Source organism: Tursiops truncatus, chromosome 18 (assembly GCF_011762595.2).
Source record: "Tursiops truncatus isolate mTurTru1 chromosome 18, mTurTru1.mat.Y, whole genome shotgun sequence".
In the NCBI taxonomy this organism is placed as follows: Eukaryota; Metazoa; Chordata; class Mammalia; order Artiodactyla; family Delphinidae; genus Tursiops; species Tursiops truncatus.
Genome location: NC_047051.1, coordinates 18,639,617 through 18,663,736, shown reverse-complemented (window position 1 = coordinate 18,663,736; position 24,120 = coordinate 18,639,617). Strand labels below are relative to the sequence as shown.

At 44.8% G+C, this 24,120-nt stretch overlaps 1 protein-coding gene and 1 long non-coding RNA gene across 2 annotated transcripts in view; one reads left to right on the top strand and one right to left on the bottom strand.

Moving 5' to 3' along the window:
* CYSLTR2 (cysteinyl leukotriene receptor 2) overlaps nucleotides 1–11,951 on the top strand; it is a 42,068-nt gene extending 30,117 nt beyond the window's left edge. The window contains exon 2 of the mRNA XM_073795187.1: nucleotides 3,455–11,951. Within this exon, the coding sequence (XP_073651288.1) occupies nucleotides 3,455–4,475 (1,021 nt within the window). The 3' untranslated portion in view covers nucleotides 4,476–11,951. The remainder of the gene's footprint in view (nucleotides 1–3,454) is intronic.
* A 4,171-nt stretch (nucleotides 11,952–16,122) lies between these two features.
* LOC141277037 (uncharacterized) lies at nucleotides 16,123–23,463 on the bottom strand. The gene is made up of 2 exons (XR_012327662.1): nucleotides 20,850–23,463; nucleotides 16,123–16,479 (listed from the first exon to the last, which is right to left on the bottom strand). It is a non-coding gene; the product is annotated as an uncharacterized lncRNA (long non-coding RNA).
* Between the last annotated feature and the right edge of the window lie 657 nt (nucleotides 23,464–24,120).

The following is a 24,120-nucleotide window of genomic DNA, read 5'->3' as shown; positions in this document are numbered from 1 at the left end:
GCTCAGTAGTTGTGGTGCACGGGCTTAGTTGCTCCGCGGCATGTGGGATCTTCCTGGACCAGGGCTCGAACCTGCGTCCCCTGCATTGGCAGGTGGATTCTTAACCACTGCGCCACCAGGGAAGTCCTTTACCCAGAATTCTGATTTGTATATTTACAATGGGCGATTTCACTTTACTGGAATCTTCCATTCACGATCCACAGTCCACACTTCCGGAGAGGCCTGACTAAGCTGAGGGGTCATCAGAAGCTTCTCTGGTAGACTGAGAGCAAAGGAGTGGAGAAGGCTTCAGATAGTTTCACAATAAAAAGGTCAGAATAATCTGAGAGTAATCAGTGTTTCTGTAGAGTATACCTTTGTAGTAAACACCAAGAGGAGTGTACTTTTTACTTTGCATATGAATGTGAGAATTGAGGTCATCAACTCTTCCCTGCGGTCAGTGGGATAAGGTCAGTGGGATAACAAACGTTGAAGCTAGATCATTCCTGCGCTGATTCATGTGAGTGGAGCAGCTAGGGAGCACTTACTCGGTGCCAAGTGCCCTGTAAGACTCTCTCTATCTCTCATGTAATCCTGACAGCAGCTCTATGAAACATATGTTACATATCCCTACTGTGGGTTGAATTATGTCCCCTGAAAGATACGTGCAAGTTCTCACCCCAGGTTCCAAATAAGCACTGTCGTCTTATTTGGAAATAGGATCTTTGCAGGTATGATTAGTTAAGATGAGGTCATATTGGATTAAGGTAGGTCCTAGGCCCAGCATGACTGGTGTTCTTATAAGAAGAGGAGAAGATACAGACACGGACACACAGTAGGAAGATGATGGAAAGATACAGAAGGAAAATACCATGTGACAGAGTCACGTGGCGTATGCGTCTACAAGCCAAGGAATACCATGGACTGGGGGTAACCGCCAGAGGCTGGAAGAGGCAAAGAATTCTTCCCTAGAGCCTTCAAAAGAAGCATGGCCCTGCTGACACCTTGATTTCAGACTTATGGCCTCCAGAACTTGAGAAAATACATTTATGTTGCTTTATGCCCCCCAGTGTGTGGTACTTTGTTAAGGCAGCCCTAGAAAACTAATACAATCTCCATTTTTTACAAACAACATAATGGATGCCCAGAAATGCTCATTTCCCCAGTAGGAAATGCTTAGAACCCCTTGACTTCAGATACTTGAACCCTTGTTGACTGATCTGGCCCATTAAGTAGGGATCCTCTTCTTTTTCTGTCAAAACCATTTTCTAGATAAATTACATAATAACATCAGCATTTCACAGGGAAGATTTTGTAGAACACTTGTGGGATATTAGATTGTGTTAGTGTGCAAAAAAGTTTTCAGAGTCAGAAAAAGGAGGCATACTCTGTTATTAAGAAGACTTTTTTTTTCTTTTAGGACCTCTTAGAGCCTTTAACATGAGTTATGAATCTCCAAGAGAGGGACACTAAAGCTTGCTGTGTTTCTCAGGCTGATCTGAACACAGAAGCCTTTTCTTACACAAAGCATCTCGTGGAATTTGTAGTTTATGGAAGATAATTTGGGAAGTGCTGAGTTAAAGAAAAAACTTTTTTTTTTTCATTATTTACATGCCAACCGTGTTTTCTGAGTTGCACCTCCACACGGGTCTCTGAAGGAGAATTGAAAAACATATTTACTGCATCAGAAGTATATTTACAAACCATATATTTTGGGTAGGTTAATTTAACTAATGTTTTACCATACTTCTTTTAGTTTTTAGATCATTATGTGAATTCTCAGAGTCAGTGTCTTCTAGTCAAAGGCCTATAGGAGCAAACCTGTAGTTGAACACAGTTGGGTTTATTGATTTGTGGTATCAATGCAGAATGCACACCATGGGAAATTAGGACATCTCAGAAAGAGAGTGTTAGGAAGGAATTATTATAGGATCTGTGCTTGTGTAATTTGGGGCTTAGATTCAAAAAGGCAGGATTTTGAAGCAATGAAAATGGTTATTAGTTCTTAGACTCTGAAAAACAGGGGTCCAGACTATCATACCCAGACAAAGAAAATACCCCCCCACACACAATCTACCTGTTTTTTCCTAGACATCCAGAAGGTTCCCCCTACCTCTGCAGTCATGGGCTGTTCTGTAGTGTTTATCTAGGTGAGGCAAGAAATGTCGAGTATAAATTTCTCTTTGGCCAGCAAAGAAGAAATTAAGAGCCATGTGATTATCCATGACAACTCTGCCTAATGAATTTACATTTAAACCAAGGCTTGGTCAAAGATACACAAAGCTGCACACTACTTAAAGTGGTAAGACAGATTTTATTCAGTGATATACTATTGCAATAGGGAAAAGAGTCCAACGTGAACTGAACTCAGAGGTAACTGGATGTTTTAAAGGGAGAGAATGAAGGAAAGGAGAGGGGAGTGAGCAGGGGCTCAGTAGAGCCAGGGAATTAAAAAATTACGGAAAGTAGAACTTGGTGGTGCAGTGATTAAGAATCCGCCTGCCAATGCAGGGGCACAGGTTCGAGCCTGGATCCAGGAAAATCCCACATGCTGCAGAGCAACTAAGCCCACGTGCCACAACTACTGAGCCTGCGCTCTAGAGCCCATGCTCCGCAACAAGAGAAGCCACCGCAATGAGAAGCCCACACACCACAATGAAGAGTAGCCCCTGCTCGCCGCAACTAGAGAAAGCCCGCGCACAGCAACCAAGACCCAACACAGCCAAAAATAAATGAATAAAATAAATAATTTTTTTTAAAAATTACAGAAAGTAGGAAGGGAAGGTTGATCCAAGTGGAAAGCATCTGGGTTTGCTAACTGGAGCTTATAGAAGTTAGGCTCTAAGCTCTTTCCACAGAGGCTGGAGGCAGAGGCCCTGTGTCCAGGTACGGGCTGGAACAAACAGAAAATTCTTTCAGCAGGCTTGAGTTTTCTCAGGCTATGTAAGAATGGGAGGGTATGGTCATCCTAGAGATGCAGCCTTGAGCTGTTAAAAACCATATTAGCACTTTTATGTTAGCTGTTATTCAAGTCTGTGTAGGCCAAGGTTGACACCTGGTTGAGAAGAGGACTCGGAAGAGCTTGGCTAGAGTTTGATCAAGAAGAGAATCTTTGTCAGCTTCCAGAGCAGAAGCTGTGTAATTGATGACCTTCTCCAGGGTCAGAGACAAGCTTTGGAGGATTCTCATTTGGGCACTGGGCAAAAGTCCCCCCAGTTTGAGGATTCAGCTTCAACCAAATAAATTAATGTTTATTCTGCATTCCAGAAATTTATCATGAAATGTAATGAAGCATACAGTAAAGACGTATAGTAAAAGTATAAGCATACAGTAAAAGTGTAAGCATATAGTAAAATATAGCCAATATTTTTTGACTCACGTTTCAAAGAGAAGCTAGTATTTCTCTCTGTTTCATTAAAACCTGGGAAAATGTCAGCAGGAAGTAACTTTCTGTATCTGTTTCTTTTTAATTCAGCATGGAGAGAAAACCTGTGTCCTTAGCTCCGTCCATCTCCATATCAGAAATGGAACCCAACGGCAACTTCAGCAATCACAGTAGCAACAGGAACTGTACGATTGAAACCTTCAAGAGAGAATTTTACCCCATCGTGTACCTGGCAATATTTATCTGGGGAGCCTTGGGGAATGGCTTTTCTATATATGTTTTCCTGCAACCTCATAAGAAGTCCACATCTGTGAACGTTTTCATGCTAAATCTGGCCATTTCCGATCTCTTGTTCACAGCCACACTGCCCTTCAGGGTTGACTATTATCTCAGAGGCTCCAATTGGATATTCGGGGACCTAACCTGCAGAATTATGTCTTTTTCTATGTATGTCAACATGTACAGCAGCATTTATTTCCTGACTGTGTTGAGTGTTGTGCGTTTCCTGGCAACGGTTCACCCGCTGCGGCTCCTTCATGCCACTAGCGTCAGGAATGCCTGGATTTTATGTGGGGCCATATGGATCTTTATCACGGCCTCCTCAACACTGCTGCTGAAAAATGGCTCTGAGCTGAAGGGCAATGTCACCTTGTGCTTGGAGCTGAATCCCAATAAAGCCACTAAGCTGAAGACCATGAACCACATTGCCTTGGTGGTGGGCTTTCTGCTGCCATTCTGCACGCTCAGCATCTGTTACCTGCTGATCATTCGAGCTTTGTTAAAGGTGGAGGTCCCAGAATTAGGGCTGCGTCCTTCTCACAGGAAAGCGCTAACCACCATCATCATTGCCTTGATCATCTTCCTCCTGTGCTTCCTGCCCTATCATATACTGAGAACCCTCCACTTAGTCGAGTGGAAAGTGGATAAATGCAAAGAGAGTCTGCATAAAGCTGTGGCCGTCACACTGGCTTTGGCAGCGGCCAACAGCTGCTTCAACCCTTTGCTCTATTACTTTGCTGGCGAGAATTTTAAGGACAGACTAAAGTCTACACTCAGGAAATGTCATTCACAGCAAACAAAGTGTAGCTTTCCTGTGTGTGCGTGTGGTTAAAAAAGGAAACAAGAGTGTGAGGGGTTATTAGGTGAGGCTGTCCCTATGTCCTTGTGTCCACCTTCATTCACACGTAGTCTGCAAATGACTGTGTATTTATACCATTTCCAACAAAGGTCGATTCCCAAGATTGAACTGACCATGACTTTTGTTCATAAGACCTACTTCAGAATTTTCATTCAGTGTATCTTCAGTGTTTGAGTCTAAATAGAGAGTATAGCAGGAAAAATCCCTATCAGAGTCTTGCAACTTGAAATGTCAGACTGGGAAAAAATGCTGAGCATGGTGACTGCTGCTTCTCATCGGATCCTGTACCAGATCTCTGGCCCACTAGGCATTCTAAATTCTTAATTTTAAGGCCACCCCAACATTCCTAGCTTCTCCTCTTCCCTCTTCAATCCCCTGAGACATAGCCAGTTAACAAAGCTACTGGAGGCCCCAGAGCAGATAAGAAAAGCATCCTTAGAACTCAGGAGAAAGACTTAAGACTGTGAAGAGGAAGGCTGTCCTCTAACAAAGTAGAGTCAAGATCCCCAACAAGCACAGAGGGACAGAAACAGGGAGAAGAGAGAAAGGGGAAAAAAGAATTTCATTTTGCGCTAGGAGAGGGTCTCTAGCACACTGAAGGCAAAGGGCATGCCTCTCTCTTGTCAGGGGGTGAGGAAAACAGGAAGGGTAGGAGGAAGACCCGGGGCATTGCCCTAGCAGGTGGAGGGATTATGTGTGGAATAGGAGAGAAGGGGATCCATTTGACTCCTGAGATTTGGGCCCGGGCTGTTCACTGCAGTTCCCATCCTGCAGGTTAATCCACTTGGATGGGAGCCAGAGCAGAGGAGGTGGTGCTAAGGGTTTGGCTGGGCACTCAGAGAGAGGGTGGGGTAGAAGGCAAGTTGCAAAGATTGTGGTACCCCTGAAATTCTATTAACATTTTGGCAGAACATGAGTAGGGTGGCTTTCTTCTGAGAGAGTGTAGCAAAGCACTGGATTGTCGGAGGGAGATCCTTTCTGTCCAGTGAAACAAGGCTAAGGAGACTACCTACTGCTACCACCATGACCGCTGTACTGCCAACAATTGCGTACCCTCTCTGTGCTGGGCAGACTGCACAAGGCACTCCCCATCCGTTACTTCCATTTCACCCTCACGCCAAAGCCCTTCATCTTCCTTTTACAGATGAAATCAAGGAACTTGTTCAAGTTCACACAACTTCGTAAGAGTTTTAGAAACCTCTGTGCAGAGAGGTTGGCTGGGTGCTTTCCCTCCCATTCCCCTTGCAAACCTCCATAAGGATTAGTTGAAAGTCTGAGTAAGAGTTCTCCGCCCCCATCAGGTACCTACCGCTTCTCACTCTCATGAGAAGACTGAAGGCTGAAGTTTTCTCTGGAGTTGTTGACCCCAAGATAGAGTGGAGCGTGGGAGGGTGGTGGTCTGAAGCTAGCAAAGGACTGAAGGAAAGTCTTTATAGAGAACAAGAGCCCCAGAGCCATTCCCTCACTCAGCTGCAAGAATGCCGACAGACTCATACCTTGTCAAGACAGAAGCCTGGAGGCTCCTCCTATGGGGAAACTGCCCGACTCAAGGAAAAAGACCAACAGACACAGACTTTTGGGGATTCTCCCAACACAAAAGCTGCTGCCGGCCCTATTACTTACCGGACAGGAAGCCCACACTGCAACTAATCCCTTCTACTCATCGAGAGCATCTAATCAACCTGTTAGAGCCTCACTCTTATTATGAGCAGTCAGTGACGACCACACATCAGAGGAAAGGGCCTGAACATGAGAAACCAACAATAAATGAGAGGGTAGATAGAGACGTTTTCAGTATGAAAGGTCTCAACATTCTTATCACCCTCACACTTTTTATTAGAAACCTACTGGAGAATTTGCTTCTCTAAAATAAGAGATTAACCAGGATAAAGGAAAACCTGACATCTAGCAAACAAGGAGTAAGATGAAGAAAACTCCCAGCACGTTTGTGCGTAGCAGAAAAACAAGAAACTAACTGATCTGCATACGTTGGAGGGATTTATATTTTTCTTGGATAGCGTGGGATGAACTAGTAAAAATACATAGGAAAATAAACAAGTGAAAAGACAATGCAATTATTAAATGCTAAGGAAACAGAAATTGTTGTTTAAGAAAGGAAATATAACCATAGTACACTACATGGCTCAGCTGTGAACAATATATACATAGAGAGTGTAAATAGCAAAATACGGTGATATAACTTTTTTCAGGAAATGAGGGGGAGAGGATGTGTATGGGGGGGAGGGGTATAATAAATCTATGTTCCTATATTTTATCACAGAAAATTTGTAATAACTAAAGCTAAAGAATGACAAATATCTGTATAAAAATGTTATTTAACAATAGAGGATAAAGCCCAGAAGAAACAGTGAAAAACATTGACAGGGATTGCCTTTGGGGAGAAGTTGGGTGTGGGAGGATAAGGTGGGGATTTCTTTTTTCCTCTTAATAAGTATTTAACTGTCTAACTTGTGAATATGTATTGCTGAAATAAAATAAAAATAAAGTTGAAAATTCAAATTAATTCTGCCTTAAAAAAAAAAAAAAAAAAAGACGAGGAAGAAAAGAAAGGAGACCAGAAATGGAAATTGTGCACTGAGAGAAGAAAGGAAAGCAGAAGAGGACTACATTTGGATTTGGTCCCGTGAGGGAAGCCCACCCAGCCCTGCCATGGAAAGGGAGCTCCCTTCTGGGGTGAGGGGAGTCACCTTCTGAGGTGAGGGGTGATTTGGTATGTCAGGATTTTTTAGCTGTAAGTAACAGAATACCCAACTCCAAGGGGCTTAAACAACCACTATACTGCATAACTGAACCATACAAAGGGAAGTTGGACTTCAGGCCCTAATCAACCAGGATTTCTGCAAGCCTTTCTCTCCAAGTGTTGTCTTGGTCCCATGGCTGAATCACCTCATGGAAACAAGCTGATTGCAAGCAGCCTGAGGCTATATGTTTCCTTACTTGTATCCAGGAGAAGAAACAGGGTATCTCCTGCCCAAGTCATCTAACAAAAGTCACAGGGTTCCTTTTGATCAGACCTACTCAGATTGCATACCAGCTCCTAAGAAACCAAGGAAGAAGGGATTACTCTGACTGAATGAGGATGGTCAGAGTCTACACCTAAAGTGGGAGCTGTGGGTAGAAGATCAAAATGGCGGGTGGGAAGACGCAAAACTCACTTCCCCCCACAAACACATCAAAAATACATCTACGTGTGGAACAATTCTTGTTGAAAACAAAGTGGAGTGGCAGGAAGACTCCTGCACGACCAAGGCTGTAAGAAAGATCCACATGGAATCAGGTAGGAAGGGAAGAGAAGCTATTGGGTCAGGACCTGTGCCCCTGGGAAGGGACTCAGCAGAGAAGGGAGATTACATAGGTAGAGACCCTCCCTGGGGAGTGAGCAGTTAAAGCCACACATTGGGCACCCTTACCTGGGGTTTGACACCAGGAAGACGAGTCGCCTTGGCTGGTTGGAGGGCCATTGGGACTAAAAGGAGGGCTACGGGGAGCCGGGACTCCACTCGTGGGGAGCATGGACACAGTTACTTACTTCCAAAACAAGGTGGAGAGAGTGGCCGGTTTTCCGCGACCGCCCCAGCACGTGTCCCAGCCTGAACCAAGCAACTGCTCCAGCCCCTCTTGCTTCAAGACGCAACTCCACTTTGGGGCAAGGGCTGCTGCGGCCAAGGAGAAAGCTCGGCTATGAGACACAAAAGGAGCTCAAACCGAAAATGGTGTCTGAGCAACGCTGGGGCAATCATTACTGGTGCATGTACAGGCAGCATGTCAGAAGCAGTCCTGATCTCTGTCTGGGTCTGGACCTCCACAGTCCATGCCCTGACCCATGCAAAGCACCCACACTGATCCCACCTGACCTGCAGTACAGCTCCACACCAGGGTAAGGGTGGCAAAGGCCAAGGGAGAGCTCAGCTGTGAGGGACAAAGGAGGCTGAGACCCCAAGCGGTATCTGAGCAGTGTGGGGAGGCAGCTACTACTGGGGCTTACACAGACAGCCCATCAGAAGCAGTCTGGGTCTCTGACCCCAGCCAGATGCCACAGCCTACGCTGCAAGCCATTCTGAATGCTCACACCACTCCTCTTGCTCCAGCACTGCTTCCCGCTGGGGCGGGGTGCTGGTGCTGGGAAGGGGGAGAGCACACCTTTACAGGGAAGAGAGCCCGCTTGGATCCGACCCTCAGGTCTTCTGCTCCAGCAACTTGGGACCCACCCCCACCCCCAATAGGGCAGTGACAGCCACTGAGCAGAGAAGAAGCCCCTGCTCACACCTGGCTCCGGCTCTCCCCCCCTCCATCTCCAGCTCCACCTCCTTCCAAGATGATAGCTGCCAGCATAACCTGAGGAAAGATGGGACTTGTGTTCAGATCCAGCTCTGCCACCAAAGCCACTGGTACATGCAGTATGTACAGGGATGCTCCAACACAAGGACACCCCCTTAAGACCACAATAGGTAACTGTTTCATCTAATTTCATAGAGACAGAGAAAGTTAAGCAAAATGAAAAGAGAGAGGAATTTGTTTCAATTGAAAGAGCAAGTGAAAACCCCTGAAGAAAACAACTAATGAAACAGAAATAAACAATTTACCAGATAAAGGGTTCAAAGCGTTAGTAATAAGAATGCTAACTGAATTAGGGAAGAGAATAGATGAAACCAGTGAGAATTTTAACAAGGAAACAGGAAATATAAAACAGAACCAGTCAGAACTGAAGAATACAATAATTGAAATGAAAAACACACTAGAAGGAATTAAGAGCAGACTAGGTGATACAGAAGAAGGAATGTATAGGTCAGCTAGAAGATAGAATAATATAAATCACCCAATCAGGACAGCAAAAAGAAAAACAGGACTTCCCTGGTGGCGCAGTGGTTGGGAGTCCGCCTGCCGATGCAGGGGACACGGGTTCGTGCCCCAGTCCGGGAGGATCCCACATGCTGCGGGGCGGCTGGGCCCGTGAGCCATGGCCGCTGAGTCTTCGTGTCCGGAGCCTGTGCTCCGCGACGGGAGGGAGAGGCCACAACAGTGAGAGGCCTGTGTACCGCAAAAAAAAAAAAAAAAAAAAAAAATAATAGAATGTAATTCCCCTCCTCTTGAATCTGGGCTGGGCTTAATAACCTGTTTGGACAACAGGATACAGCAGAAGGGACATTCTGGGACTTTAAATTACAACAGGCCTTGAGGCTTCTGCCTGAGAGTTTTGGACCTTTGCTCTTGAGATGCTCCCTCTTAGAATGTGACTGCTGTTCTATGAGAAGACCAAGCTACCTGGAGAGATAACGTGAAGGTGTTTTGGTTAACAGCCAAGTTCCTAGCCGACAGCCAGCATCAACAGCCAGCCATGTGAGTGAGCCCTCCTGGGTGGACAGCTAGGGTTTCAGACGACTCCAGCCCCAGCTTCCCTCTAGCTCCCACCCCAGGAAACTCCCCAAGTGAGAACTTCCTAGCTGAACCCAGTCAAACCATGGGCAGAATTTAGCAGGCAGACACTGTGGAAGAGAAAAGTAAAGGGAATTTCAAGTTGAGGGACATGGATAAAGACCCAAGCAAAATCTAGTGCTTTTTGAAAATTGTAAGCACTCTGATGTGGACTGGTGGACTTACAGGTATTCAGGGGGGCGGCAGTGGGAGACCATGGAAGACTTCTGAGCAGAGTAATATAATGAGTAGAATTATCCTTGTATGAAGAGCGTTACTCTAGAAAGAGCTTCTAGGCTAGATCTTCAACATAAATATAGAAACATGTTCTAAAGCTAAACAGAACTTATTCTTGATTACCTTCAATTACAAATGATTCATTCTCTCTTCTCTGCTAGAGGAGTTAAGTACGAATTAATTTTATTAGGTTTGCCTGCAAGGAAATGGGATAAATCTCTGAGCATAGGAGCCGTTCACTCTGAAAATCTATGATCCTCACTAGCAGTCCTCAGATTGCCTCACTCTGGCCACATTTGAACTTGTGCTTTTTAGTTTTGGCTGAGTGGACTCTTTAGCTTTAAAGAAAAACAAATAAACCCACACCTGGAAAGTCTTACTGAGTATATTTGTAGTCCAGCGTGATCATCTGTGTTTTTTTTAAAGCTTCACTGGTGATCCTGATGAGGTATATTTTTAGATCCTCTTTTCAGAATCATACAGATACCCAGCTACCCTCTTTGGAAGAAAAGTCATTTTTTACAAACAGTCCTCCATTTCAAATTTGAATATACTCCAAAATAACTCCTAAGTATCTGAGTCCTGCTTCAAAGGAAAAAATAAATCTAAAAAAGAAGTATGCTTATAAAGGGGAGTGTTTTAACAAAGAGTCACATGAGCTGGGATCTTGCCTCAGCTCAGATACTTTCCAGCTATGTGACCTCTGGCCAAGGACTTAGCTGTCTTTGCCTTAGTTTTCTCATCTGTAACACGGGAATGACAATACTCACCCCATCTAGCAAAGCGGTCCTGAGGACAAAATAAAATATGAAAACATACGTCAAATCCTTTTGAAATCGATGAAACCCCACAGAAATGCCAGCTATTCTATGCTACTAGATTTTTGCATAAATAGAGTTCATATTAATCACCTTACGAGTTAAATGCCTTTGGGGGGTCTGCCCTGCAAATGAAATCATGCAGTGAATGTTTACTTAAAGCAAATAAGTATTTGGGGATGAGTTGGTCCCTTATTTGTCCATTCTTTGTATTTGAATTTTGCTATTTTGACTGTTCTGAAAATAGGGTGTACTTGTGTCCTTACTTAAAAGATTGCAATGATTATGCTGAGCAGAATGCAGCACTGGACAGAGGGAGTTCCGATGCTGGCATTCGCTCATGTGATGAGGGAGAAGCAAGCCTCCTGGAATACCTCCACATGCCCACCAAGGGCTCCCGGAACAAATGACTTCAGTCTTCTTTACATAAGAACTGATGTCACAGAAGCCTAATTTATTATGACTCAAAGGCACTCTGGGTCTCCTTAACTGCCTCTCAAATGCTGACATCTATAAACAACTTCTTTCCTAAATATAGTTGCAACAGGGAAGAGCTAAATCAGGTTCCACGATCGATCTGTTTCTTTGACTTTAACCTTCGTTGCTTTTGTTATTATAATCATACATAACGGCCTGCCTCAGGGAACCCTGCCCCTCTGCCTGAATGTTAAACCAAAGTCCCTTTGTACAAAGTCCAGCCTTGTGGGTGTTCTGAGATACTCTGATCCTGTCCGCCTACGGATGGCTGCAAGAAAGAGGAAATGAACACATCCCCTCCCCGAGGCTGGCCATTCCAGGGGACATTTGCAAAACTTAGGGCCTTTTTACTTAACTTCCTCATCTCCTCCCCCTCTAAAAGAAACTGGCATCCAAACCCCAATAAGATGGTTTTTCAGAGACACTAGTCTGCCATCTTCTCGATCTGCCGGCTTTCTGAATAAACTCACGTTCCTTGCCAGAACACCTCGTCTCTGATTCATTGGTCTGTCGTGCGGCAAGCAGAGCGAGCTCGGACTCGGTCACATAGTCACTTCCAGAAATACAGGAATAAAGCCACCACCTCAAACAAGAAAGGTTAGACTCTCAAAGCTGTGTGCTAGGAATCAAGAGTAATGCAAACATGGTTGAATTCAGTCCTGACCATCTGTTCTCTAGGGAATCTTGAAATGCACGACCTTAAACCAGAGGTTATGGGGTTTATTTTGTGTTGGTTTGTTTCCATGTTGCCACAAGGCTGCAAAAAAGAGAAAGCCACAGAATAGTGAGGACTAGGTTACAGGTCCCATACAAGACTCGAGGCTAAGTTTCTAGAAAGCAGTTGAGTGCAGTGGGGAGGTCGTGGACTCACAGTCTGGGAGACCTGCATCTGAACTCCGGCTCTGAATTCTCAGGCAAGGAAGGCAATCTCTAGAAGCTCTGATTTTCTAATCTGTAAAGATGAAAGTAGTGAAATCTATCTCACAGTGTTGTGAAGATAATACGGGATAAAGTATGTAACGGCAGCCAGGAAAGTACTGGGTACAGAGTAGGCACTCAATAAATCTTGCTTATTTTGTAGGGAGAACCTATAGGGGAGGAAAGAGATTCTTTTTTTTTTAGAGTCCCTGGCAGTGTCTGAAAATGAAACTGACAAATATAGATGTAGTCAAATAAGAAATCTGTTTGGGCTTTGTCCCCGGATCCTATCTTAGAGCTCCTAAAACCGTTGGCGTTTCCTGAGTGATAAGAGTGTCTCTCTCGTTTCTCAGAAGATTTCCCCTTCAAGAACACCGAGTTTATCTAATGAGGTGCCTTAGGGTGGGACCCCTCGATAGCCTCAGGGTGGGGTGGGTCATTAGAAAGACCAAGTGATTAGAGGGTTGGAACTTTCAGCACCATCCACTGAACTCTGGGAAGGGGAGGCGGGGGCTACAGATGAAGCTCTGTAAAACCCTTGAGCTTCAAGAGTTGATGAGATTCTGGGTTGATGAAGCAGCCACATGCTGGGATGGTAGTGCACACAGTTCCAAGGGGACAGAAGCTCTGCCCTTGGGACCCTTCCGGACCCCTTATGTACCTCTTCATCTGGCTGTTCATCATAGCCTTTACTATATTTTTTTTAATGATCAAAAATCTGTTCATTACTTTTTCTTTTTTGTCTGCTCCTCATGGCTTGTGGGATCTTAGTTCGTGACCAAACCCGGGCCCCAGAAGTGAGAGCACCGAATCCTAACCACTGGAGCGCCAGGGGATTCCCTAATATCCTTTATAATAAACTGGTAAACGTAAGTAAATGTTTTTCTCCGTCCTGTGAGCCACTCTAGCAAATTAACCACACCCAAGGAGGAGGTCAGGGGACCTTCCAATGTATAGCCAGTTGGTCAGAAGCACAGGTAACAACCTGGAGTTGCAATTGGCATCTAACGTGCAGGAGCGGGTGGGCAGTCGATGGGACTGGACGCTTAACCTGTGAAATCTGATGCTCTCTCCAGGTAGATAGTGTCAGAACTGAGTTAACTGCTTGGTGGCGTTGGAAAAACACGCACTGGAACAGATGAACAAAAAAGGAACATACACATTTATTGAATATAAATTTTACATGACACAGGAGCCTTAATAAGGAAATGAAGACCTGGAAGAAAGAGACCTGAGTGTTTTTATGCTAGGCTTGATGAAGAGTGGGCAGTCAGGTAGAAATATGACAGCTTAAGGAATATAAGGTGAGTGGAGTAAACTGGGGAAAACCTGGCAAGGCCTGTTCAGATTCTGCTTGGAGTTCCTTGGTCTTCTGAGACAAGGATACTCTCTTCCTCTGGGTATAGGGAGGGCACGCCTCACATGAAGGTTTTATGACCTGTTTTCTGGGAAGAGGGGTGGTGGGAAGGGTCAGAGTGACCTTCCTGCTTCTGCTGTTCTTTCAAATTCCCTCAGCCCCAAATATTCAATACGCCAAGGTGCCATATTTTGAGATGGTGTGTCCTGAATTCCACCACACCACAGGGTCGGAAAATTTGAACTATTACAGTCGTGCGAAATAGTCATGAAAGAGAGAACCAAAACAGAATCCCGGCTCAGTGTGTGTGTGTGTGTGTGTGTGTGTGTGTGTGCACTCGCATCTGTCTGTGAGGTCATTTGTAGGTCAAAAGGGAAACATTTCAAGCATTGGATGTAAGTTCCAGCCTTGTGGGTTTTCTGAGATACTCTGATCTAAATAACATCATCCTCTATCTATACACCAACTTGGACACAGTCATTTTGCAGGAATTTTAAGTTTAGTCCATTTGTAGTTTTCTGAAGGAAAGTCTTTGGGTCCATTTGGATGATACTGCAGAGAAAGCTGCTTCCTTTAAATCATTCTGTGCATTAACCTTGCACATTTACTCCTGTGACTTGTGTAAAGCCAGGTATTTTTTTTGGTCCAATCATAGCATGGGGTCGTATTTAAAGAAACACAGCCTGGCAACCAAAGAGTAATTAAGCACTTAGAATCTTTATTATAACCCTTCCAGAAAATGCCCAAGAGGATTTGTTTTCTTAGCATATAGCAGTTTTCCTCCACTCTCCTCTCTGTCATTATCTCTCAAACATCAGGCAGCTGCTCTAGAGTCCCTCTACACCCCCCCATGCGTTCTTTTTTTTTTTTTTCTGGCTGCGCAGCTCGGCATGTGGGACCTTAGTTCCCCCACCAGGGATCGAACCCGTGCCCCCTGCAGTAGAAGCACAGAGTCTTAACAATGGACCACCAGGCAAGTCCTTACGCTGCATTCTTAATACCCTCCACTTCTCCCCAACTTTTTGTTACCTAGGGGTGATGCATAATGTAGTAATCTTACACACACTTTTATTAAATGATTAGCATTTCTTTGAACATTAAATAATCAACAATCCTCTAAATACTCTCAGACTACTTACATAACTAGTAAATCAAAATATATAAATTTAAGAGTGAATTGTCCCAAATATTTAAACATTGCAAACCTAATCCAATACTTCCAAATGTTAAATTCAATTCACAAATATATTAGTCTTGTAAATGTTTTAACACCTTAAGAGACAGTACTTAGACTATTATAATGATTACAAAATCAGTAGGTTTACATTAAACAAGTAACAAGATTGTTAATATTATGGAAAAAAACCCTCATTTAAAAATGTCGCAAAATACTTTCACAGTTATTAAACACATATACCTTATGATTGAGAAAAATTTCCCATAAGGGAAGCATACATATTTACCCTTACATCCTTCCCAGTACAACGCCTTATGCATAAATGATGTCAACAGCTGTTTATTAAACTGAATTTTATATTTAGAACTTCCCCAAAGCACTGGTATTATCTTCCCCATTTTATAGGTGAAGAAATAGAGGCATAAACAAGTGCATCTCGGATTCCAAATTACCTCTTGCTCACCCCTCCTGCGAGCAAAACTGCCCTTCCTAGAAGTCAGAGGGAGCCTTCCTCTCTGATTTGATGGTGAGGTAGGCCATCGCCAGGCCTGCCAGAGGTCCTGTGATGCATAATAAACAGAATACAGAAGTAACTCATTGGAATGTGTTTTAGTGAGCTCAGGCTGCTATAACAAAATTCCACAGACTGGGTGGCTTAAACTACAGACATTTTCTTACAGTTTCGGAGGCTAGAAATCCAAGATCAAGGTGCCATCCGGGTTGGTTCCCGGTGTCAACTTTAAGTTCTCAGGAGGCAATCAATCAAAGTGTTTATTCAGGATCGAAGAACTGCAATTCAGGGTACACAGATTTGAGTAGCAACCAAAATAGTGTCCCTTTAGGGAGTGAAAGTCGGGAGGTTTTAAAGACAAAAGGAAATGCTGCGTAAGCTGTTTACAAAGAATTTTGATTGGTGTGGACAGCCGAAAGCTTGCCTTGGCTACACATGCTTTGGTTGCTAAGGCTGTCACTAGGCAGAAGCCCATTGCTGGAGCAAGTTGCAGGTGTTCTTGCAGAGTTCTCCGAATATTTGCTACTTGGCCCAGTTCAAAAGTTCACAGTTCCACTGGAGTGAGGACCTGCATAAGGCCCACCTCCTATATGTCCCCCCAGCTCCATTGAAAACCCCTTGACATGAGCGACCCCATCTTATTTCACCTTTCACTCTGGTGAGGCCTCACCTTCTGACTTGTAGACCACTACCTTCTCACTATGTCCTCACATGGCCTTTTCTCTGTTTGCACAGAGAGGGAGAGAGCCTCTTGTATCTCTTCCTCTTCTTATAAGGACACCAGTCATATCACGTTAGGGCCCCGCCCTTATGATCTTAATTACCTCCTTAAGGTCCTATCTCCAAATACAGTCACATTGGGGTTAGGGCTTGAACATATGAATTTGGGGGGTGACACAGTTCAGTCTATAGGAGAATGCACCAATAAATTAGAGGCAGAGCCCCCGAAGGCAACATGACCCTCCTCAGCCCAAGCGTTCTGGGCTCCTCTTGATGGCAGATTCCACTCTCCACATGGGCTACGTGAACTCAGAACTTGGGGTACGCCTCTGCAAAGAATAAGGGAGGTGTTAGGAAGCTTTGTTCTTTGTATTCTTGATCTCGTGTATAACTTCACTCTGATTGTTGGTTGGTTTGCAAATGAACCGAAGGAAAGAAAATGTCAAGAGAGCCCAAAGCATCATTTTTGCTGATCTTCAAAACCAGACTCCCTCTCATGATAACTCCTTAAAGAGGCAGCATGGTGCAGTATAAACAGCACTGTATCTGGGACCTAGCGCCCTAGTGACTGGGGCTCAGGCTCCCCTGCCCCTCCCCACCCTCACCCCTGACCCCCCTTCTCTCTTATTCCCTCCAGCAATGCTGTCCTCCTGCTTCCTTCCACTCAAAGCCAACAAGCACACTCCCACCTCAGGGGTTTTGCAACAGCTATTTCCTCTGCCCGCAGTACTCTCTATCTGGCATTCACTTGGACCATTCTCTTACTTCATTTTATTACTTCACTTAAATGCCACCCCTCCTAGAAGAGCTCTTCTCTGACGACACTATCTAAAAGAGCACCCTTTCCCCACTTCCATCAGCTCTGTCCCCAGACGCTGCTTTATTTCTCCTTATAATATTTATCACCATCTGACACTTGTATATATTTATTTGTTTATGGTTTGTCTTTCCCAATATATTGCAAACTTCACAAGGGCAGATTCGTTGGTTCTGTTCATAGCTGTAGCCCAGGCCTAGAATAATGCCTGAAACAAAAAAGGTACTGAATACATATTCTGAATGAATGAATGAATGAATGAATGAATGAAGCACTTAACCTGTTTCCTCTTCTCTAACCTGGCTCTTCCTCACTTAGGTCTAGCTCTCAGGGGCCTCTGGCTTGCCCTTGGCCTCACTAAGCTCTAGCATCTCAGGCAGGCCCTGACCTGCCATCGCCCTTCAGCTTCTACAGCTGCGCCAGCTTCCTGCTGTCAGCAAGCAGTGGGGGATGGGCTGCCGGGAGTGTGTGTGAGGTTCCAGAAAGGCCAGCTTCCCTGAAATGGCGGCTTTCTCATGAAGCGGTACGGGGTAGGGCCGGATGGGGGTGGGGTGCGGATATGGAAAAGCTGAGGGCTCAGAGCCAGCTGACACCTTAAACGCTGGGGACAAACCCGGGAATGGCCAGCAGAGTAACGTTGAGAGAGGAGAGGCTGGAAGGGGTTTGCTAAAGACACAACACAAAGCAAAGCATTGTCCAGTCCATATCTGCCCAAGATAAAAGTGTTTCTGGAACAAAGGCAGAAGCCAGCCGATGAAGCAAAAGGGCCCGAACGAGTCTGAATGTCAGTGCAAAAAAGGAAGAGACTGGAAGCTCCGTGAGAGAAGCCCTGCTCACTGCTCTCTCCCGGGCCCTAGAGCAGTTCCTGGCACATCACAGGGACTCCATCAATTTGCAGTCTTTTGGAAGATGCACTTAGAGGGCACGTGGTAGGGGTGTGTGTGGTGAGACCTATCAAAGGTAGCACATGGGAAAGACAGTGAAGATGGACAGTGTCCAAATGAAGAAGCTACTTAAAGAGGCAACAGTGATGAGATGGAGAGTCTGGAGAGGAAGGGTCACAGGCTGGTCTCAGGGGCAAGTTACTTAATTCCTTTGTGCCTTAGTTTTCTGGTCCGGAAAATGGGTACAAATGCTACTTACTTTGTAGACTGCATGTTTTTGGGTTTTTTTTGGCTGCTCTGCAGGGCTTGTGGGATCTTCATTCCCCAACCAGGGGTTGAGCCCAGGCCCACAGCAGTGAAAGCAACAAGTCCTAACCACTGGACTGCCAGGGAATTCCCAATTGCATCTTAATTATGTACAAGAGCCCAGCATGGCCCTGGCACGTGAAGGGAGTTCTACTCAAAGGCACGGAAGACAAGAGGGAGGAAGAAGGGCCCAAATGGAGAGGTGGGACAGGACAGGGAGAGAGCCGTGAGTCAGTGAAGAGGATTCAGGCTGACAGAGGAACCTAGGGGGAGAAATGAGGGTTGCAGAGAGGACTAAGAGAGTCCAAAGGATCAAGGAGAGGGAGCTTTGTAATGGGATGGACAGGAGTGAGGAGGAACAGGGGAAGGGGAGGAGGGAAGGAAGAGGAATCTGGTGACTGAGGTAACTGAGACTTTGACAGAGACCCAGGGACACCGCGACCCGCACAGCCGCTGAAGCACTGGCTCTGGTTCTCCCTCTGCTGAAGGCAGCCTGGGGGACCTCATGCCCGCCTGGGCGGATGCAGGGCAGTTAGGGCCCAAGGAAGTCACACAAGTCTCAGCAGGAGGCAGAGGCTCATTAACGCAGGACTCATCAGGCTCAGATGCCTGCTGGGGAGGAGACAGAAGCGCAGTAAATGCATCTCATCATCCCGAGCAGGAAGGAAATGAGACATTTTAGAAGTCATTGAAAGGCAGATTTTATGTTCATTTGAAATAAAATGTTTGGTTAACCAGTTGCTCTCTGAGTGGCTTCCATGACTTTTGTTTTTAGTTGAAGTGGAGTTGGTTCACAATACTGTATTAATTTCAGGTATACAGCATAGTGATTCAGTATTTTTACAGATTATGCTCCATTCAAAATCATTACACGATAATGGCTATAATTCCTTGTGCTGTACAATGTATCCTTGTTGCTTATCTACTTTATACGTAGTAGTTTTGTATCTCTTAATTCCATACCCCTAATTTTTCCCTTCCACTCTTCCTCTCTCCTTTGGTAACCACTAGTTAGTTTTCTATATCTGAGTCTGTTTCTGTTTTGCATATATATATTCTTTTGTAATATTTTTTAGATTCCACGTGTAAGTGATATCATATAGCAAACACTGTCTGACTTATTTCACTAAGTATAATATTCTGTAGATGCATCCACATTGCTGCAAATGGTAGTATTTCATTCTTTTTTAATGGCTGAGTAATATTTCATTGTGTGTATATATATATATATATATATACACACACACACACACACACACACACACATTTTCTTAATCCAATCATCTGTTGATGGGCACTTGTGTTGCTTCCATGTCTTGGCTATTGTAAATAGTGCTGCTATGAACATTGAGGTGTATTTTTTTTGTGTGTGTGTGGTACGCGGGCCTCTCACTGTTGTGGCCTCTCCCGTTGCGGAGCACAGGCTCCGGACGCGCAGGCTCAGCGGCCATGGCTCACGGGCCCAGCCGCCCCGCAGCATGTGGGATCCTCCCGGACCGGGGCACGAACCCGTGTCCCCTGCATCGGCAGGCAGACTCTCAACCACTGCGCCACTAGGGAAGCCCTGAGGTGTATCTTTTGAAATTAGTGTTCTCATTTTTTCCCAGATATATACCCAGGAGTAGAATTGCTGAATCATATGGTAGTTCTATTTTTAGTATTTGTCTTTTTCTGACTTATTTCACTAAATTTAATATTCTCTAGGTCCAAACACATTGCTGCAAACGGCAGAATATCATTCTTTTTTATGACTTCTGGATTTTGTATGTTCAAAATAGATATCAACTTGGCACTCACTGGAAACACCATGAGCTCAGGCTTGTTCTAACTGTGCAAGGTCTGAGTCATCTCGTCAATGACTTGATTTCTCATCAGACTCTTTGCATGCTGAGTAAAACCTCTCATAACCCTCATGGGTTTCTCCAAGGACCAGCTTACCTCCTGTGCACACAGAGCGTCCTATGTTACAGGCTGGAGTAGCCACCCAAAATTGGTATGAACTCTCTTGGGGAACAGTGTAATCACTCTCACTTATTGAATGCCTGGATCAAAACTATTTCCATAGAACGCAAGGATGTTATTTGCATTTTTCACTCCCATTCTTCCATGGTGTACAATAGAGTTTTCTAGAGGCTACTGATGTGTGATATCACAACAGTTTGCATGTAGAACATATGTGCGAATGTCAGACATTAAAGAGGTTTGCAAAAATGCACTGTCACTCTTCTAACTAAATACTTTTTATTTTGACAATACAGTTATTTTTCATAAAAACATGTTTTTAAGTTAGCCTGTGATGGGCTAATTGATACGTATTTTTGGTTACTCTTTTTTAAATTGCAGTATAGTTGCTTTACAACTTTTCTTGCTAATTAATTTTTTTTCCTAACGAAATAGATATTTTAATGAGAAATTTAATTGAAAAGTAAATCTTAGTTTTTAATGTCGTAAATATGATAGAACCCACTTAAACAAAAGCTCTTTGAGGGAATTCCCTGGTGGTCCAGTCATTAGAACTCGGCACTTTCACTGCTGTGGGCCTGGTTTCAGCCCCTGGTCAGGGAACTAAGATCCCTGCAAGCTGCACGGCCAAAAAAAAAAAAAAAGCTCTTTGAGTCTTCAATAATTTTTAAGACTGTAAATAGATCATAAGACCAAACTGATTGCAAGCTGAGTGAGACTGTGTACTTACCTTTTCTGTGTCTTTTCTTTAGTCTTCAGAACAAACCTGTAAGATAAAGCCTTCGATCTCCAGCATCCAAAAACACAAACGAGTTTCAGAGAAAACCCACACCTCTAACAAGAGGCAGATCTGGGATGGGGCATGCCCACTTTATTCTACCCGCTTTTCTACAGTGTCTCCTCGACATCCATTGCGGCAAAAGGAAGTCTTATGTAAGAGAAAGAAAGCCACAACAATTAGTGATTTTGCAAGAGGCAAAATTCACTCTCCAAAGCTTTCTGAAAAGTATGCTGTGTTACTTTGTCTCAAGGGAAAGAAACAAATTTAGCTCAAAATGACCTCTCCATCCCTGGCCCTCAGCACTTGCTCGGCCTTCGCCAGGCAGAGTTCTATGGTAAGACATGAGCCCACCATGTCTGCACAGCGCCCTCTGCCGGCCCCTCTCCGCTCCAGCATGGCTTGGTCAGGTCTGGTGGCCTTAGACCAGGTTCCTCTTTCCTGTGAGAGCCCACGGGGACCAGTGGCATCTTCCAAGGGTTGGGAATTCCTCCAGTGGCAACCAGGCTTTTATATGAATATGAGAGGCTACCTTCACCAGTGAACCAGCCCTTGGGACCACTCCTGGTTTGCAGGTCCATTTTTCTGCCTGTTTTCCACATCCAGAGCTCAGAACACACACAAAGAACCACCTTTTCCTCTCTTGTGACTTGAGGAGGAAGCCTGGCATGAGCTTTGAGCCCACACAAACCTAGCTTTGAATCCAGGCCCTTCAACCTGTAGCTTGGCAAATTACTTAACCTTTCTGAGCCCCACTTTTCTCACTTTAAAAATGGAAATGTTAATATTTCTCTTGTAGGGTTACTGTGAGCTTGAAGTGGCACAGTGCAGAAGTAATTGGCACAGGGCTAAACAGTGCTGGTTTCTGGTTGCCCACTTCTGCTCTACGCTGACGCTGAAGGTGACACTGAGCTGCATGAAATGTCACCACACCCTGGTTTCCTCCCATCAGGGGCAGGAATGTGTGCAGCTCTCAGGATGTAAGGTTGAAATAAGGTAGGTTTAATGCAGTAGTTCCTAACCTTTTCACAAACATTACACAGCTCATTCTTCCCTTAAAAGACTTTTTAAAAAATTATATATATTTATATATATAAATTATATATATATGCATATTTTTAGCCATGCCGCATGGCTTGTGGGATCTTAGTTCCCCGAGCAGGGATTGAGGCCATGCACCCTGCAGTGGAAGCTCGGAGTCCTAACCACTGGACGACCAGGGAATGCCCAAGATTTTATTTTTGTTTTGGCTGTTGTGGGGTTCAGAGCAATACTGAGCAGAAAGTACAGAAATATCCTATATACTCCCTTTCCCCAGATATCCACAGCCTTCCCACCATCAACACCTCCCACCAGATGGTACACTTGTTACAATCGATGAATCTACATCAACACATCATTACCATCCCAAGTCCATAGTTTACCTGAGGGTTCACTCTTGGTGCTGCACGTTCTATGGGTTTTGACAAATGTATGTAAGAGAAATGCATGTGTGCTAAACTGAAAGCAAGGGTCAGAGGAAGAGAGAGATTTGAAGCTATTCCGATGCTGGCTCTGAAGATGGAGGAGGGGGCCATTCGCCACGGAATGTAGGTGGCTTCTAGAAGCTGGAAAAGGCAAGGGAATGGATTCTCTCCTCGAATCTCCAAAAGGAACACCGCCCTGTCAACACCTTGATTTTAGCCCAATGAGACCCGTATCGGACTTCTGATCTACAGACCTGAAAGACAACAAAGATGTGTATCACTTGAAGCCACTAGGCTCATGGTAATTTGTTTCAGCAGCAAGAGGAAATGAATACTGGGAGAAGTACATACCTCTGGGGATCAGAGTACTCCCACTGCTGGTGGGAACTTCAGGGCTCACTTCATTATCATCAGTGCCACTCACTTCAAAACTTGGATTTTTTTGCATTTCAGCAATTCTCAAAATATGGCACCCACAGCACTGAAATGTCTGTTTTCCTTATGTGAGGGGTTATTTATCGCATTAGCCTGTTGAAGTGATTATTCTCATTCATAAAGCCAAATTTAATTAATTTTCATATTTCAAGGGCTTGATAGCTGCTAACTATATCCACTTGGCCAGTCACTCCATAAAGCAATCTGTGTTTGTCCCTCTTGCACTTGTTTGCATCCTAAAAGGCTATACATACTTCTCGTAAAACTGCTCGGGATGCCAAGCCAGACTGGCAAATTCTCTGGAGGGAAGAGGATCCGCTAGTAGAACGCAGCTCGAGAATATGTGGCAAACAGATGAACACTAAGAGCGTTGCTTTAGTGGATGGGAGAGGGTAGAAGAGAGACAGTGCTTTTCCTTTCGACTCCGTGAGGATCCGGAAGGTGGAGCTGGGGGACTAGAGCAGAAGCGGTGGCCCCCAGCATCTACGCGCATACAGCTTCAGAGGCACTTCCCATTCTGTGCAGCCTATTCCTGACCTTCCTTGTCTGGGGAAGCTTTCCAAGGGCTTTTTCAGATTTGGCTTCCGGTTGCCTCAGAGGAAGCCCAGGTCTGCGAATGCTTTCACGCCCATGCTGGCCATTTCAGATCTCCTGCTCAGGGACACACTGCCTTCAGAGCCGACTATGTCCTCAGGGCTCCACCTGGGTGTCTGGTGGCCCAGCTTGCAGTGCCATGTTTTATTTTTGTGAGTCAACATGTATAGCAGCACTTATTCCCAGACAGGCCTGAGGGTGGTGCTAGAAAGTGCTTCAAAAGAAAAGGACAGGGCTTCTGTGGTGGCGCAGTGGTTGAGAGTCCACCTGCCGATGCAGGGGACACGGGTTCGTGCCCCGGTCCGGGAAGATCCCACATCCGCGGAGCGGCTGGGCCCGTGAGCCACGGCCGCTGCGCCTGCGCGTCCGGAGCCTGTGCTCCGCAACGGGAGAGGCCACAACAATGAGAAGCCCGCGTGCCGCAAAAAAAAAAAAAAAAAAAAAAAAAAAGTAAAGCAAAGGACAAATTATTGCTGGATTTCTGTGATGCATAATCAAATGGATAGCATCGTTCAACTTATTATTACACGTCTATACAAGTTATGTGTTCTAAGTTGAGGAGTTTGGGCTTATTCCTTTTGATAGTGAAGTCACTGAAAATTTTTGAGCAGGCAAATGGCATAGTGAAAGTGGTGTTTTAAGAGTTATATTGATGGTGGTGTTTGGAGGGGGTTGTCATTAAGGAGGAAAAGAAGAGATACAAGGTGGGGGAGTAGTTTGGGGACTAT